At 57.0% G+C, this 16,212-nt stretch overlaps 1 protein-coding gene across 3 annotated transcripts in view; it reads right to left on the bottom strand.

Annotated features, from left to right (window-relative positions):
- Positions 1-15,715, bottom strand: part of ZNF185 (zinc finger protein 185 with LIM domain) — a 53,366-nt gene extending 37,651 nt beyond the window's left edge. For 2 of the 3 annotated variants that reach the window (XM_004776662.3, XM_004776660.3), the window contains exons 1-9: positions 15,526-15,715; positions 4,576-4,657; positions 4,347-4,482; positions 3,948-4,013; positions 2,247-2,285; positions 2,069-2,146; positions 1,419-1,508; positions 649-735; positions 81-164 (exon numbers count right to left, since the gene is read on the bottom strand). In XM_004776662.3, the coding sequence (XP_004776719.1) occupies positions 81-164; positions 649-735; positions 1,419-1,508; positions 2,069-2,146; positions 2,247-2,285; positions 3,948-4,013; positions 4,347-4,482; positions 4,576-4,609 (614 nt within the window). In that variant the 5' untranslated portion in view covers positions 4,610-4,657; positions 15,526-15,715. The remainder of the gene's footprint in view (positions 1-80; positions 165-648; positions 736-1,418; positions 1,509-2,068; positions 2,147-2,246; positions 2,286-3,947; positions 4,014-4,346; positions 4,483-4,575; positions 4,658-15,525) is intronic. The other variant, XM_004776663.3, reaches the window with a different exon arrangement.
- Positions 15,716-16,212: the final 497 nt, after the last annotated feature.

The raw sequence follows: 16,212 nt of genomic DNA on the forward strand, positions 1-16,212 counted from the left end.
GCCCTAAGGGGAGGGAAGCCGGTCGGTACCTGGGCCGGCCCAGAGCCAGGCCCCGCCGTGTCTCCCGCTGTGTGACTAACCTGGTGCTCTTCTTGGCTGCTGACAGAACATAGGAGTGCTCGCGGGGAGCCGTCTTCCTCACCACACTGCTTGCAGCCTCCGACCTGGGGGGGCACAGGGTTAGGGTTAGACTCACTGTGCCAGCATAGCCAAATTAGCACCTGCTCCCAGAATTTACAGATGAGGAAACTGAGGCACAGGGAGCTTTCGTGACTGTAGAGACCTCCCAGGGGCAGGGCCTATTTTGGTCCAATTTGCGCAGGACCCTTTCTAACAAATTGATATAAACTCCCAAAGCACCTTCCTCCCTCCAGCCTGTCTGCCCACAGTGGAGGCTTCTCACAGACCCTCATCTCCTAGGTTTTGCTCCATAAAAGGTTCATAAGAGGGTTTTCTGAGCTGGCCCAGCCCTGAGTCGGTGGTTCTGGGACTCAGTAAATGACACCTGCTGCTGGTCAGCCACTTCTCCAGTATGATCCCGTACATGCTGTGCATTTCGTCGCCTCAACTGGCGCAATTCCTAGGTCACTGGTCCACGCAAACTTGGGCCTCTGCCCTGCCCGTGGGATGTCGGGTGGGCACCGTTACCTCCGTTTCTGCTCATCAGATGAGAAGGGTATCTCCTCCTCTTCAGCGGCCCCCGAGGCTGAGCTACGCCGAACGTTGTAGGGTGCCCTGGGGGAGGGGAGGGGCGGAGGTGACGGTCGGTTGTGGCCCCTCCTCCCCCACCTCTGCCCATGCTCTTCTCTCTCCTCGGGCCAGCCCTAACCATCCCTCAAGACCCAGCTTAAGCCTCTCAACTCTCACATCTCCTTCTCCAGAGAGATTTCTGGAGAAATTTCTTAGAGAAATTTGTCCACAATCCCCCCTCCCTGGGCACATTGTGGGGGGCTTCTTTGACAGGGGCCAGAAGGGGAGCCCAGAAGATTTATATCCAAGAAGCCACTCAGATTTCTGCACAAAATGCCAATAACTGATAGGCTTCCAGGACCATGAGCATGCTTGGGGTCATCAGGCCCCAGTCCAGCCTAGCCTGAACTCCAGAGGGGTGCAGAGGCATGTCCAGAATACAGAGCCAACCAGCAGCGGCCACAGCCATGAGCCATGACCCCTTCCGCAGACCCACTGGTCCCTTCAGTAAGCTTCTTTACAGTCCTTGCTTTGCCTCCGATCGGAAGTGCAATGTGTACAGCTGTCCAGCTTTCTGGGGTTTGTCACTCTGTTGGTAAGCTCCAGGTCACAGTGGCAGCCGGCAGCGATGTCAGGGGCCATGCGGAGACGCGAGCAACCAGCTGCCCTCAGCAGACCCGGTGTTTGGCGTTTGGGAAGCCGAGCTAGGTCTGCAGTTACATACTTACAGCTTCTTGTAATCCTCAGTGGTCATCTTATAGCCAGAGGAGGACGGGCGGAGAGGTCCAGCAGGAGTGGCTCTGAGCAGACCGGTTGCACTGGAGAGGAAAGAAGTTTCCATGTGCCCACTCCCAGGTCCCGTCTTGCTTCCAAATCTGCCCACATGGCCCAGGAGACATGTGGTTAGGGGCCTTTCCTCTTTTCTCTCACCACCCTGAGCAGGGCAGCCCTCCGGCCATAGGTAGGCCCAAGCCCCTTAGCCCTGCCTCTCTGACGGAGTCCAGGTTCACCTTGACACTGGGGTGCTTTGACGACGTGTCACCTCAGTCTGCCAGGAAGAAGGCAGACGAAAGTACACAGCTCAGTGCAGTCAGCCAGCAAGTCAAGGCTCCTCTCTGTGTCTCTGCCCCGGCGACTAGGGCCAGTCAGGTGGTGGCCCAGGATCTCCCAGAGGCATGGCTGCTGGGGAACCCAAGTGTCAGACTGGACCACACATCCACCTGGAGCCTTTCTGTCCCAGCACTGCTACCCAGGGCCCTGACCCATGGAGGTAGAGAACTGCAACCTACCAGCCCTCCTGCCCGCCCCCTCTTACTGAGAGGAAGAATCATCTCTGTGCCATGTGCTTGGCATACGCCCTCACCCCATGGACACACACCTTTTTGGAGCTCCGTTGGCCTTGGGGTAGTGCTGCTGGGGCTGGCACGAGCTGTCTATGGGCCTGGTGAACACTCCCCTAAAAGAAAGGCCAGAAGAAGTCCAGTGAGTCCCTGTGAGAAGCCAGGGAGTAGTGCGGGCAGGCATGGGGAAGTGGGCAGGGTCCTGTGGTCACCTACCGGATGATATAGCCAGTGGGAGCCCTTGTGCTTGGAGGCCTGCCAAGGGAAAGGAAGGTATGAGGTGAAGCAAAGATGCCCTACTTTGTCCTGCACCCAGAGAAAGCAGAGTGGATTGGCCACTGGGTGTCCCAGTGCGGTCAGAGTGAGGACAGCACGAGGGGCAGCCACCCGTTCACCCACGCCAGGGTGCCTGTTCCGCTCTGCCCATTTCTCATGCTCCCGCGGGAAAGGTACTTATGGCTGATTCTTCCAGAACTGGCCCAGAACGGTCCTGGCTCACACCAAGTGAAGGTGTATTTCATGGCTGAGCGTTTCCTGAAGAGGGCTCCCCTCCAAACTCCAACTTTTCCCTGGCTTGCCAGGGCCCAACAATCCCATGAGAAAGAGGTCATTTGGGAGTGCTGACAGAGCCCGCTCACCCTCTATTGTCAGAACTGGAGGCTCCATGGCCAGAGGCCACAGTCCTTGGCCTGACATCTCTGCGCAGCCTCCTTTGGGGAGGCTCGTGAGGGCCCCAGGGGTAGAACTGAAGCCAGATGCCCCTCCCTTCCTGCTCCTTGGGGCTTCCCTCCTCCAGCCCCTGAGATGCCCACATCACAGTCTGGATGCTAGTCTGGGGTTGGAGGGCGCGACTGGAAAACAAGCAGCGCGCGTGCTGGGTGCCTCCTCCGTGGGAGCAACCGAGAGGCAGGGACAGAGGACAAGGATTCGGCAGAGGAGCCTTAGTGTTGGAGCAGGGGGGGGGGCAGTGGGTCTAGGGGAACCCCATGCAAGCAGGGGGGAAGGGCGGCACAGACCCTGTCCTCGGTAGGGACAGCCTCCTGGAAGTGACAAAGTTGCAAGGACACTTGGGGTGGGACCTGAGAAAGAAAGGTCATTTGTCCCCCACGTAGCCACACGTACATTTTTGGTTGAAATACCCATGCCTTGGAGAGAACGAGAGCCAAAGTTTAATAGACTTTCAGGTACCCCTGCTCTAGGCCCTGAATCATAGTCCCAGGATATGCTTTCCAAATAGACCTCCAAACAGAAGCCCTGGGCGAGACCTGCACCCCCCAAAGTGAGCAAGTGCCCCAGTGAGGAGACCGTCTTCGAACCGTCCTCAGGCCTTCACCAACCTTGCCGATGGCAGCGGTCACAATTCATAATTCTCTTTTATAGTCTTCTCTCTCCTTGGGTCATGCCTGTGTTCCCTGCTAAGATGTCAGTTCCCTGAAGGGAGAGCTGTGTCCTCTGTGGTTACCGACTCAGTGAACAGGGGTGATGGGCAAGTCCATAGTTATCAGGGGCAGCCCTGGGACTCGGGACCAAATGTGTGCATCTCCTCTCACGTGCTGATTACCAAGTGTCCTCAGCAATCTGGGCTCCAGATGGGAGAGAGTCATGTGTGACTCTCAGCTGCCTGATCCCCTGAGAGATGTTGTCTCACCGCCTACGGGGGCTTCTCAGTGTCCGGTAGACAGCCAGAACCATGGAGGCCCATGAGGCAGCCAGCTTCAAGGTCACACAGTAAGGCCAGGCACCTGAACCCAGTGACTCCTGCATTCCCTCTCCCAAAAGGAAAGAGAGCAGAAGAGCCTGTCCTTCCTGTGGAGTTGAAATGGCTCTGACATCTCTTCCGAGCTTGGGCTCCTCCTTCTCCCCTGAAGACTGCAGCATGAGGTCCCCCCCACCAGCCATCTGGGCGCCCCCTCTTACCTGGCCTTCGGGCCTTCCCCAGCTGATGAAAAGGATGTGGCACGACTCCGACCAGAGGGCAGCTCTCTGAGGAAACAGGAGTTGTGAAAAGGGGGCGCCCGACCATCCCAGAGGCTGCCTGTTACGTCAGTAACCTGGCCCACCATCCGCACCTCACCTTCACCTGCCCTGGCCTGCCTCCGCCTGCCGCAGGCCTGCATGGACACGCCCACGCAGCAGCCAGGGCTTTCCCGCCCTGTGACTTCGCTCAGGTCTGGCCTCAGCGGGATTGCTTTCCCCTGCTCCGCCCTCCCCAGCCGGCCTGTGGCCACAGGGCCAGGCCGGGGTCGGCGTGGTCGGAGTCCCTCAGCAGCCCTGGATGCTGACAGGCCCCAGCCCAGCCCACGTTTGCCGGCTTACAGGGTGCGGCCCTCCGAGTTGCCCTCCGAGTCGTCCTGCTTGGTGATCCAGCTCTTGTCCCCCTTGAGCGTGGTTCGAACCTTCATCTGCTTGAGGACATTGTTGCGTTCCTCCTCGCCAGGTGGGAGGGGCTTCCCTGGAAGAGGCGAGGCCAGGCAGCCTCAGAAGAGGAGCCCAGCCCCGGAACCGTGAGGCCTCCCTCCCAGTTCCCCCAGTCTGCTGCTCTCACCTTTAGCGCCGCCTCCGAGAGCTGAGATACTCATGGTGCTTGCTCTGCAGATCCCGTCGTCTCGGCTGATTCGACTGGGCTCCTGGGGGCAAAGGCAAGCACACAGTCTGTCACTTCATCATGCGGTCCCTGACACACCAGGGCCGTCCAGACTCCTTTTGGCCCTGGGAAGCAAGAGCTGACGGAGCTCTGCGTGGTGAGCAGAGGTCAGGGAGTGACCCTGTCAGGTCTGCCCGGAGCTGCTTCCTCTCTCCAGTCGGCCTCAGTGCCCTCATTTGTAAAAAAAAAAGTCTACCCTTCAGTACTGCTATGAACGCAGAATGTTTCTGCAAATGCCTGGCACCACCTGGCACAGCGAAGATCTCAGGGCAGCTGGACAGGAGCCAAGCAGCAGGGACTGTCAGCCTGTCCTCGCTGGGCGAGAGGACTCTCGGTGGTCTTCAACCAGCACAAGCCCAACCTGAGAGTGTGCTGCTTTCTTTCTCTTCCTCTCTGTATTCGCGCCCTGCTTCCCTCCTTGCCTCTTCTCTGCCCTCTCGCCGTTGCTTCCCTCATGTGGCCAGTGAGGGGTGGACCACGGTGGTCGCTCTCTGAGGCCTTCACAGCACCATGAAGGTCTTTGCCCCAGGACGGGCTGGGGTGAGGAAGCTGCCTCTCCAGGCAGGGACTAGCGCTGTGCTTCAGGGAGAGTTTAATCCCTGCCCCAGCCTGCCACAGTTGGCACAGCTGGACCTGCCACAGTTGCACAGTTGCAAGCGGGCATGATGAGAAGGAGGGGCTGTGGCTCTGCCAGAAGAGCCCTGAAGCCGGGACTCTCTCCTCTTAGGAGTCTGCCACCCTCTGGGCCTCACCAGGGCCAGGCCCAGAGAGGCCGGACCCTGCTGCCAGCTGGCAAGCCCTCGACGTGTTTCCTTAGAGGTCAGGGGCGCACTAAAATAGGTAAGGCAAGGGCCAAGAGCAAACCAAATTTGCCGCATCAGCAAGAGCTGGCTTTCCCATAAACCACACTGGATGAGCAGTCCAGGAGGCCCAAGCCTGCTGCGTGCCAGGAATGGCACCTCATCACAGTGAATGGCAGCCCCACTGCCCAGCCCCTGACCAAAGTTGCCACGTCAGAGTTCTGCTGAGCAGAACTCATTCCAGAGGTGATCCTTGGACCTCAGAGGTCCAACTCTCCCATCCCAGCAGCCCGTGGAGTAACCCTACTGGGCAGGACACACAGACAGAGTTGCCACCTGGGATCTCAGCCCCTCAGTGTGCTGGTGCCTCTGACTGACTGTGAGACCCTGAGCAAGTCCCTCACCTTCTCTGGGCCCCAGCTCAGGGCCTCCTACTGCTGATTCTTTAGGTTCCTTCAGGAAGTTCTCAGTTTCCCCTTGACAAACCTGTGGCCCACATTGCCTAGAAGTTTTCTGCCCAAATCAGAACAAACCAGGCACCTCCAAAATTAGGACACATGTACACACATGCAGGATGACAGAGACAGAGGGCCCACAGAAACTCACTGGCCAAAGGGACAGAGACATGTGTAAGAGTCCACAGCAAGGCGGAGTGGAGTTGCTTCGGGTCCCATCTTTACAGCTAAGACCCCAATCAGAAGACTCAAGGCTTATTGCTCCCACTTCACCATGCAAAGAGCGGGGCTGGTGTTGCATCTCAGAAGTCAAATGTCCTTCTTTGATAGGACAATAAAACTGAAAGAGGGAGGAAATGAGTCTTCCCATGGGACTGAAGAAGGCAGCTCCTTGGACCAAGGAGCCTTTAAAATGGACAGATGGACACATGAGGTTTGAATTCATGTCCCAGCTACAGAGCTGGTTTTTCCCTCACCTCACCACTCCCACCTTCCCCCTCCCCACACAGCCCTGGACCCCTTTCATCTGTCCCCAGACTAGACCTGCTCCCTCTACCGGCCTCAGCAAGGGCAGAGCCGAGGCACCCCACCTCACACGCCAACACACACCCTGCACTGAATACCAGCACTGGAAGCTGGCAGGAGCCATTCTTCTGACTAACCCAACACTCCTCCCAGACCTACCATCCCCTTCATCCCCAATCAATGGACAGTCAGAAAAACCCTCACTACAGACAGGCATCTCTCATGCACTGTTGGTGCATGGGTCAATGGACACATCTTTTCATAGGATACATCTCTATATGTATTGAATACCTTAGCAGGGTAAGACCACTGGTCCTTCAGCTCTCCATCACAACAATCTCTCCTAAGGACACAAATGAGTAAGCAGAATAAAGTATACTAGAGGGGTGGCATCCCAGCGTTGAGTAAAATAGTGAAAATCAGGCAATAATACAAATTCGCAACAGTCATGTTTAAATATATTCTGATCCATTCATCATTCAAGCAAATACTAGGTAGTCATTACAAATGATACTGACATATAATGATATTTAACATGCCTTCATGTTTCCTTATATCAATAAGTGAAAGAAGCTTAAAAAAAAAAAAAGACATGTAGGGAGCGACTGCGTGGCTTAGTCGATTAAGCGTCCGATTCTCGGTTTCAGCTCAGGTCATGATCTTAGGGTTGTGAGACTGAACCCTACATCGGGCGCCAGGCTCAGAGTGGAGTCTGCTTGAGATTCTGTCTCTCCCTCTCCCTCTTCCTCTCCCCACACTCTAAATAAATAAATAAATAAATAAATAAATAAATAAATAAGATCTTTAAAGAAAGTCCATTACAGTGCACAGGGAAAGAAACACCTGAATGGATATATACCAAAATACTTTGCTCTTCTGTGTATTCTACTTTTCCTATAATGAATGTGCATTGCCTGTGTGATAAAGACTAAACAAACAGTGGTTTAAGCAAGTGACATGGGAGCTGGGACCGCTTGGATAGCCAATGATGGATCTCAAAAGCTGATGCCACGTGAGCAGTGCTGAGGAAGGACTGGGAAGTGAGGAGAGTCACGGATGCAGCGGGGAGTTCTCTCCCTCCCTCAGGGTAGACATCCTGGGTAGGGGCGGTGTGCCCTGGGCCTATAGGGACCCTCTGTGCGGCTCTGAGCCGAGCCTTGTCACCTGAAGGCACACACATGACCTCCTCTAGGATCCTGGGTCCTCTTGGCCCATAGCTCACATAGGAGGGAGAACAGGCAGGTCCCCACACCCACTTCCAGTTTTCCTCTTCTTCTGGGTACTTGGGCTTCTTTCAAACCCTGCTAGGCCCCCCGGGCATATGATACCTGCCATCCAGAAGGGCCAGCTGGCCTGACAGCTCACATCTTTGCTTCTCATCCCTAAGTGGCTTCACATGGCTGTGGCATCGTCCTACTGTCTGGGCCTCCATTTTCTCATCTGTAAAGTGGTGTCAAGCCACCAAGCACATGGATCTACTCATTGGGTCTCATACTGGTAGGATACATCTAAGCCAGAGCATGTGTCGTTGCCTAGAATGTGGTGCCAGCTCTTTTCCATCCCATAGTTTGGGCGTTACAATGCTAGTGGCTGTTGTCATCTCCTAAATGGCCCTTGTGAGTGCATTTCTAGTCAGGACAGCCAGTCTGTGTACGCTTCTAGTACTACAGCTCCTGTTTCGACCTTGATATGGAGAAGTCTCCCGGTACCGTAGGACCTGCCATCTTGCCCTGCTTAGGAACAGTGGCTTATCTGCCACTTTTCACCCTTGCTTTCCCTCATAGAGCAACTCCTTGTGCCAACTCCAAGCAAGGTGCCGCAGTCAGACCACACCAGCCTGTCCCAAGGCAGCTCAGGACCAGGTCCACATCCCCTGAGCAGTCCAGGCCACCTCAGACACCAGACGGCCTCCAGCCCTCCCTCTTGGCCCTTGGCAGCCTTCTCTCTACGCTCCCAGTGCCTGCAGATGCTCACTGGGACCACCGGGGGGGGGCCTCCTTAGCAAGAAGGAGTGGGGGAGATGGGGACAGGCCCTTCCTGACAGAGATGGCCTCCAGATGTACCTTCCTCCCTACTGCTGAAGCCTCTCAAAGGCTTTCCCGCAACCTCCCAGGAAGGGGCCTCTGGCCCTGATTAGATAGAGAGAAGGAGCTTGCTCTCCCCGGGCCACAGCCAGCCTGGTGTGGTCAGGGAGCGGAGGTGGAGCTGATGCGGGCGGATCAGCAGGAGGGAGGGAGCCCAGTGGCTTGGCTGATGCACGGGAGACAGAGATGGCGAGAGAAGCGGCAGGAGGAGGGGCATCCCATCACCCCACAAGGACGGGGCGCGCTCTGCCTCCAAGATGAGAAGACTAATTTAGAGAAAACGTTCTGGAATTGCCACCCTGCTTGATTTTCCATGTCGTACACGCCTCTTTTCTCAAGCAGGCTTTGGTGTCTTTGTGGCTACGTCCTTGCCAAATGGCCTCAAGCCCCAGCCCAGGCAGCATCTCCCAGAGGAGCCTTCAAGTGCCACGGCTCCTTGGCTGAAGAACACAGCCTGGTCCCAGTCTCCGCCGCGCTGCACTAAAAATGTCTGCATTTCGCACTAGCCTGGAAGGAAAGGGAACCATAGGAGAGGAAGAAAGCGTAGAGAAACAGAGCCCACCTCAGTCAGACAGCACAGCATGTGCCCTGGTGGCTGTCTCTGGCCCCCAAGTGTCACCCTCCCTGGAGCCTTGCCAGGCTGCCCCAAAACTGACATGTCCTGTTCCACCTCTGCCCCCCGTACAATGGGACAGGCTGGCTTCTTCCAGACAATTGGGCGAACACTAACAAGGGGGCAAGGCTGCTGGGCCTGCGAATGTATGCAGCCCGGCCCTTGGTCCCACCGGCCCACCCCAGCCCTGGGGACTGTGGCCTGGGATCTTTGTGCCAAGGGCCTGTGTGAAAGAAGACAGAAGACAATCTGAAAAAGTGGCTGCCTGGGGACTGGGGGAGTGCTGGACACCAGGCAGAGACCTCCTAGGCAAAGTGGAAGGGAAGAGGAACAAAACCCCTTAGCTTCACACGTGAAGGAGCCACAGCCAAAGGACACAGGTGTTGGGGCTTGTCTGAATGTGTGTGTGCCAGGTACTGGCCATGGTGAGCAAGCACGAGCGGGCACACCACAGACAGAAGAGCAAGGGGCAGGACTTCTTCCCCAGAGGTGAGTTTTGACAATCTGTAACCCAGAGGGCTGAGAGGGAGCCCGGCTGTTTTCCCTATGCATACCAACTTTTTGTGGGCCCCATCCTTGGCCAGCAGGAGTCACATGCAGTTCTGTCTTTTGGAACCCGAGCCCACAGCTCAACTCTGGGTTGACCCTTTAACTGTAACTCAGGGCTTGACTGAGGAAGCAGTGGGTTAGGACAAGAGGGTTGCCCACATAGTCAAGCGAGTGATCAAATACAGATGTGGCAAATGACATCTACACGAAGGTATCAAGGCCAACTTCAGGCCACATTTGAGTAAAATTCTCTCTGAGAACTTTCACGGGGCTCCAAAGCAGGGAGCCCTAATAGAGGGACAGCCCATAATCACTTCAGCAAAAATGTAAGTGCTCCCATCCGGTCATGAGGGAAGAGGTAAAATGATGAAAAGTCCCCTGTCGCTCAGCAACTTGTTCCTAAGACGGGTAAGATCAAGTTCATCATCAGTTCTGATCATTCCACTGGGCACTGTTAGGCAGTCTCCCAGAAGACAGCTGGCCTGGCAGGAAGGAGACTCCTTTCTCCCATGGAACCTTGGCTCCCCATCACTGGGTGAGAGAAAGGCCCGGAAAAAGAGATGAGCGGAGTGAGACCACAGGCTGGATATAGCATGGAGCGTGAAGGGGCCAGGGATGCCAAAAGTCAGGGAGTTTGACCCCCCCCCCCCATACTGGGTGTGACCCTCACCCAATCCTTTCTGAAGGTACTTGGCCTAATGTCTACGTTTAGACCCAGGCCAACACTCGGGCAGCCAATAGCTGGAATGATCAAATATTTTATGAAGCAGCCTCCTGTGGCCAGGTCTCACGATGGAGGACATCCTGATTCTCAGTCTCGGTGTCTGGCCAGAGGACAGTACACAGACAGCTTGCTTTCCTCCAGCAGGGGCGGGCTTGTGCTGCCGCTCCAAGGATTCCCAGCAGCCCTCCAGGAGTAGGGGGCCCTTCGGAGGCCTGCCAGAGCGGTGGCTGCGTGGCTGGGTTGTGTCGGAGCTCCCTACCCCCAGCCTGCTGCTGAGCAGAGTACCCGGGGACTCCTGCATGGAGGCTAATAGGGCAGGAGGAAGGAAGCGCACCAGCCGGAGGAGACTTGGATCACGGAGGCAAAGATGTAATGTGGAAAAAGAATGTGTGTGTGTGTGGGGGGGGAGTATTTGTAAATGTGCTTTACAGGTAAATGACTTCTACATGAAAGTCTGGAATTTCACCTTCCCGCAGCCCACCCCCAACATCCCAGAATCTAGACTTCTCGGCGTCAGTGCTGGAGCGCCCTGGGAGGCAGCTGTCTGAGGGTCTGAGGGAAGCCAGCCCTCTCCAGAGACAATGAAGAATTCTAGCCCCAAAGGGGCGAAGGGAGCCCATGGCTGCCTGTTCCTCTTGCAGGCCTGGGATTTCTCCTGGCTCTCCTGTGCCCATTTTCTAGTTGTCTACAGGCTAGATACAATGACTGCTTGGGGTGACAGAGCCATTTCAGAGGTGGCTTAGCCTCAAGGGCCAGCAAGGGCTTCTGGGCAGGGCCCTCGGACATGCGCTGTGGAGGCCAGGGGCCTGGGCAGGGCCAAAATGGCGGGGAGAGCGGAGCCCATGAGGTCTCGCTCCAAACAGAACCCCTGGCTCCACCTCCCCTGCCACAGCGTGGGAAGGGGCCCAGCAAAACGGTGCGAGTCCTCCTTCGGGACCTGAGCAGCCTCTGTCCTCCACTCCCTGTACCCTCGTAGCCTGGGAACCAAGCCGGTCTTAAGCCTATCACAGTGGGGCAGAGACGCTATCCCTGTCTGCACACAGCCACAGGGGCCGAAAGGGACTCAGCGGTGATGGAGCCCAGCCCCAGCTCAACCAACTCCCCGCTCCCTGTACCGTCACTGCTGCCACCTAGTCAGCCTTTGCCAGAGCAGGCTTGGTGACAAGGAAGTCCCCCCCCACTTGCCCCTAACGTTGGCCAAAGAATTCCTTTAGTCCTCCGTACAGGTGAGTAAAGCTCACCCAGCCCCGCCTCCCACCCAGCAGAGCTCCAACCCTCCCCAGCGGTTTTCTCCCCTTCCTGTCCCGCCCACACCCAGTGTCCTGAACTCCACCCTCCCATTATCGATGTCCCCATTTTTGATAAGAATATGGAGACTCGGGAGAGGAGAAAGCATTTGCCCAAGGCCACAGTTTCATTTATTCAACAACCATTTATGGAAAGTTGGCAGCCAGGCTGGGTGCTAGGCAGACAGACAGACAGCCAGCCAGGAACCTACAGCTGCCCTTCTAGGGCATTGCCAGAATGCTGCATGTCCCCAAGGAAGTGCCCATGGCTCAGGCCTTCCCCAAAGAATGAAAGAATGAGTAGGAACTCAGCAGGCAGAAGTAGTGAGACAAATCCTGGGTCTTTGTTTTTTTAGTCTAAACCGGGCACAGCCTGATGTAAGCCTTTCCACCCATTCTCGTGATTAGAACCCCTTGTAACATCAAGCTCTCTGGAAAACTGACGTAGTCTTTAAAAAGTAGTGCGTGCGCTGAGCCAATGATCACAGGAACCAGATGAAGGGGTCCAAGGCCAGAACCATCAGTGACAATCTGTGGCAGCACGGGACCTGCCCACCACTGGCCCCAGAGGCCACGTCTCCTCTCTGACCCGGGACATGGCCACAGGGCCCCAGAGCCACCTCTACCATCACCACCAAAGGCTCCACTTCTTGGCTCTCTCTTGAAGTGGGAAGTGAGCATCCCATGGGAAAAACCTAGATGGTGCTCCAGAAAGTGACCTCTGGGTCCCTCTAGAATCCAAAACTCCTGGGACATGTGCTTAAGCTGTGTGTTCCTGCCTCCCCACATTAAGAGTTTGACAATGGGCCTCTTAACTTTTCGTTTTTCAGATCCTTCTCTGCCCAGACCTGTCCCTCCTGCTTTCCTACCCCTCCACCTTCTCAGTTCTCAGTCACTGCTGTGCCCCAGCACCCAGCACAGGCAAGTAATCAGCAAACACCCAATGAGTCTCTAGCGAGTTCCCTTCCATGCCTCAGTTTCCCTTTCGGAAAAAAGACCTGACCCTAGCCCTGCCCACTTTCTGACCTCTCCATGGCCACTCCTCAACGAATGTTACTGTCACACATGTGTCCCTAAAGAAAATCCTCAGAAGAGTTCACGACAAATAATTTAACTGTGGTAGACACTATACGCATCATTGGGACAGACTAGCATTGATTTTTTAAACCCTTTTTCTTTAGGTGGGGAGCCCACATGCCTCCCAGCCTGGCCCAACCTCCCCCCATGGGACACTGTGGTCTTGGCTCCCTTCTGCAGCAGTGACAAAACCGAGGCCTCCCCAGAGGTTGTGTGATCTGCTCAGGTTTGTCCCACCGGACGGTGGCTGAACTGGGGTTCGAACCCAGACTGGCCTCTGAGCTGCTCTCTCACCACTAGGCTGTTCCAGCACACACTAGTGTGTTCCAGCACACACTCGACGACCATTCATCTCCTTGCTCCGCTTCCTGAGCTCCCGCCAGCTCAATGACTCTCAGAAGCAACGATGCCTACTTCCCCCAGGTGCGGTGCCCTTGTCCTGCCAGCCAGGTGCCTGCAGCCAGTGGAAATGAATGCGGAGGCCCTGATGATGTCCAAAAGTCTGGGCCACCACGAAGCTGCTCTTCAGAGCTCTGAAGTCCTGGGAAACAGCTCTCCTCTTCTCCAGCCAGGGTCCCAGCCCCTCCTAGGAGGGCCGGGCTGTGGGGGCAGCCTCGGGGCTCAGCAAGCAGAAAGCAGGCCGGCGCTATGCATGGGCTGTGGCTCGAAGCAAGATCCAGACCGAAGGGATCAGTCCCCGGGGGAGGCCAAGTGTGGAAGGAAGGAGGCAGGCTTCCAGCTTCCAGAGGACACTGAGCCAGATTTGGGACTTTTCTTGGCATGAGACAGGACGGTCCAGGGACCAGGGCTGCTACATGTTGGGAGGATGCTGGGGCACCAGGCAGAAGCACAAGGGGTGCCAGGCGTGCTGAGGGAGGCTGAGGTGAAACACGGGCCACCCCTGAGCTCACTGCCCTCAGGTGGGGGACGGTCTGAGATCAGGACTCTAACTGAGGAGGAAGTGAGGCAGACACTTTCGATGCCGGCGGTAGCTCCCTACTGAGTTGCTGTCCATCTTCCAAGCCAGACTGTCACTCCTTGGGGCAAGGCCGACATCTGATTCCTCTCCAGGCCGCCACTGCCCGGCTCTGGGTAGAACATATAGGGGCTTGGGAAGAACTGCCTTTGGTTTTTCAGGAATAAGACAGAGGCTAGACTCATGCAGCCTCAAAGGATATGGAGACCTTGACCTGGCAGCTGCTGATTTCCTCACCTTGCTTCCAAGCCCTCCTTCTCCAAGAAGCCTTCCCTGACCCTCCGAGTCAGAGTAGCTTGTGTTTATACCACTGAGAGCTGCAGCACCCAGTATGGTCATGGGCCACCCGTGTCACTGAGTTGTGAATAGCCAAAGGTTTGAAATGTACGCTGAGTGCTGCTCTGGGGACCTTCCACCAGTTTTCCACAGCTGCGTGTAGAGCCCCCAGGCAGGCCAGAGCATCTGAAGTCCTGGCCAGGAAGGCACAAGGGCCGAAGCCCATAACTGGTGGAAGGAGGGGGGAGGGCAAGTGAGGTGGATCTGCTCCTTCCCATCTGGGATGGCCCAGGGGTAATGAGACAAACAGCGCAGGCACCAAGGCCGGCCAGCAAGCTGGCCTCTGGTCTGTGCATCTGTGTCCTGGCTAGATGCTTCTAAGTGGCAAGCAGGGCGTCTGAGCCGGCCCCTGGGCTGCCCCTGATTTTTCAGATGGGGCAGTGGAGGCCTTGGAAAGGTAGGACCATCCCCTGCTCCCCCTTCCACCCAGACTTGCCCTGCAGCATTAGGTGAGCTGGTGAGGAGGGAGCAGGAACCCAGAGCCCTTCCCCGCTGCCCAGCCTAACCAATCAGCGCATGGGACCCTGCTTCCTGTCCCCAGCCAGGTACCGCGACCAGAAATCTAAAGGGCCATGAGACTGAAGCTAGAGTGGGTCCAGATGCGGGAGGGGGTGGGAGGGGGCTCCCTCAGGGTTCACAGAGTGTGATCCTAAGACGCACAGCCTTCCACAATGTCAAAGCTAAGGACAAACGGCTCAGGGAGAATACAATTCCTACCACACGGCAGATGTTCCAGAGCCCAGTCCCCAGTCACACTGAACTCATCTGGGCCCCCAGGAGGCCTCGGTGGGAGGAGGACTGATGTGTTCCTTCCTTGGACTGACCGAGCTGCCCAGGTGCCCCCAGCTCAGAAGTGGCAGGTATCATTCTGCCTTTCCAAAGAGGACAAGGCTCTTGGCTCCCCTGCTCCCCTCCAAACAATTCGGCCACAGAGCCTGTTGATAACACCCGGTGACACTTGATTCGGCGCCTTCTGTCTGGGACAGCTACCTTTCTGGTAGCCTTCCAGGAGGTTGCCCGGTGGCGAACGCATCCTCATGACAAGCAACCCCCCAGCCTCCGGCTCTCAGTGCTCTTACCTACGAAATGGACATGTGAACTAGCTGATCTGAAATGTCCTGATTCTTTTGCCTGCAGATCAACTCTCAGAGCACCCTGGCCCCAGGCCAATCCCTCTTTTCCAGAGATGACTTCTTTGCCTCTCTAGGTTAGTATCTTTGCTTACAGTGAAAAACCAGTAAACCAAGTGCCTTGCCTCCCTGGTGGAAGCCCAGGAGGACTGCGTGGAGCGGTTGAGGATTATGGAAGGGGAAACTGAGGCCCTGAGCCTTTCCTGCCACCTGGCTGGCCATGGGCCAGGCGCCCCCCCGCGGCCCCCCCCGCTGCCTCTCCACGGGCCACGCCAATGGCGACTCGACAGCCCTACCTGGCACAGGTGCCCAGCTCGCGGGGCGGGCAGAGGGTCGGGCGGGCAGGAGGCGCGGGCTCCCTCAGGTGGACAGCGCCCAGCCGGGCCGGGCCGGGCCGGGCCGGGGCGGCTGGTGCGGGGCAGCGGGCGGCGGGTGCAGCGAAGAGCGCGCAGGGCAGCGAGGAGGCGCGGACTGGACTCCACCCGCAGAACAAACAGGTTTGCACCGGCGCCCAGTGCCTCGCCCCTCGCCCCTCCCCTCGGCCGGCCCCCTTCCCCTGCCCTGTCTTGGGGTAGGTAGATGCGCCTGGCACATTCCGCACATTCTCCCGCCAGTGTCCTCGGCCGGCCCGCCCCTTCCCAGCCCCGCCCCGCGGGGCTGCTGGAGAAATCAAGGCCGGGGCTCCCCTCGCCGAGCCCAGAGCAAGCTCCAGAAGGCTCTGCCACGGTGGAGAACTTCCAGACAAATTCCTTCGGGCTTGCGGCCCTAGGCCGGGAGGTCTCCGCCACACGAAGGGCCCCGGCGGCCTATTAGGCCTCTGCCCGCACCCGACGGGACCCGGCCCCCACTAGGGCGAATGACTTCCACAGATGCTGTGGGTTAATGCTGTTGAGAACTACTGTTCCTAGATCCATTTTACAGATGAAAATCCCAGACAGGGTCGGGGAGGGGGGGGTCGGGGGCCCAGAGGCTGAGGTCATACA

This window comes from Mustela putorius, unplaced genomic scaffold, assembly GCF_011764305.1.
Source record: "Mustela putorius furo isolate JIRA1106 unplaced genomic scaffold, ASM1176430v1.1 tig00003899_pilon_pilon_pilon, whole genome shotgun sequence".
Taxonomy (NCBI): Eukaryota; Metazoa; Chordata; class Mammalia; order Carnivora; family Mustelidae; genus Mustela; species Mustela putorius.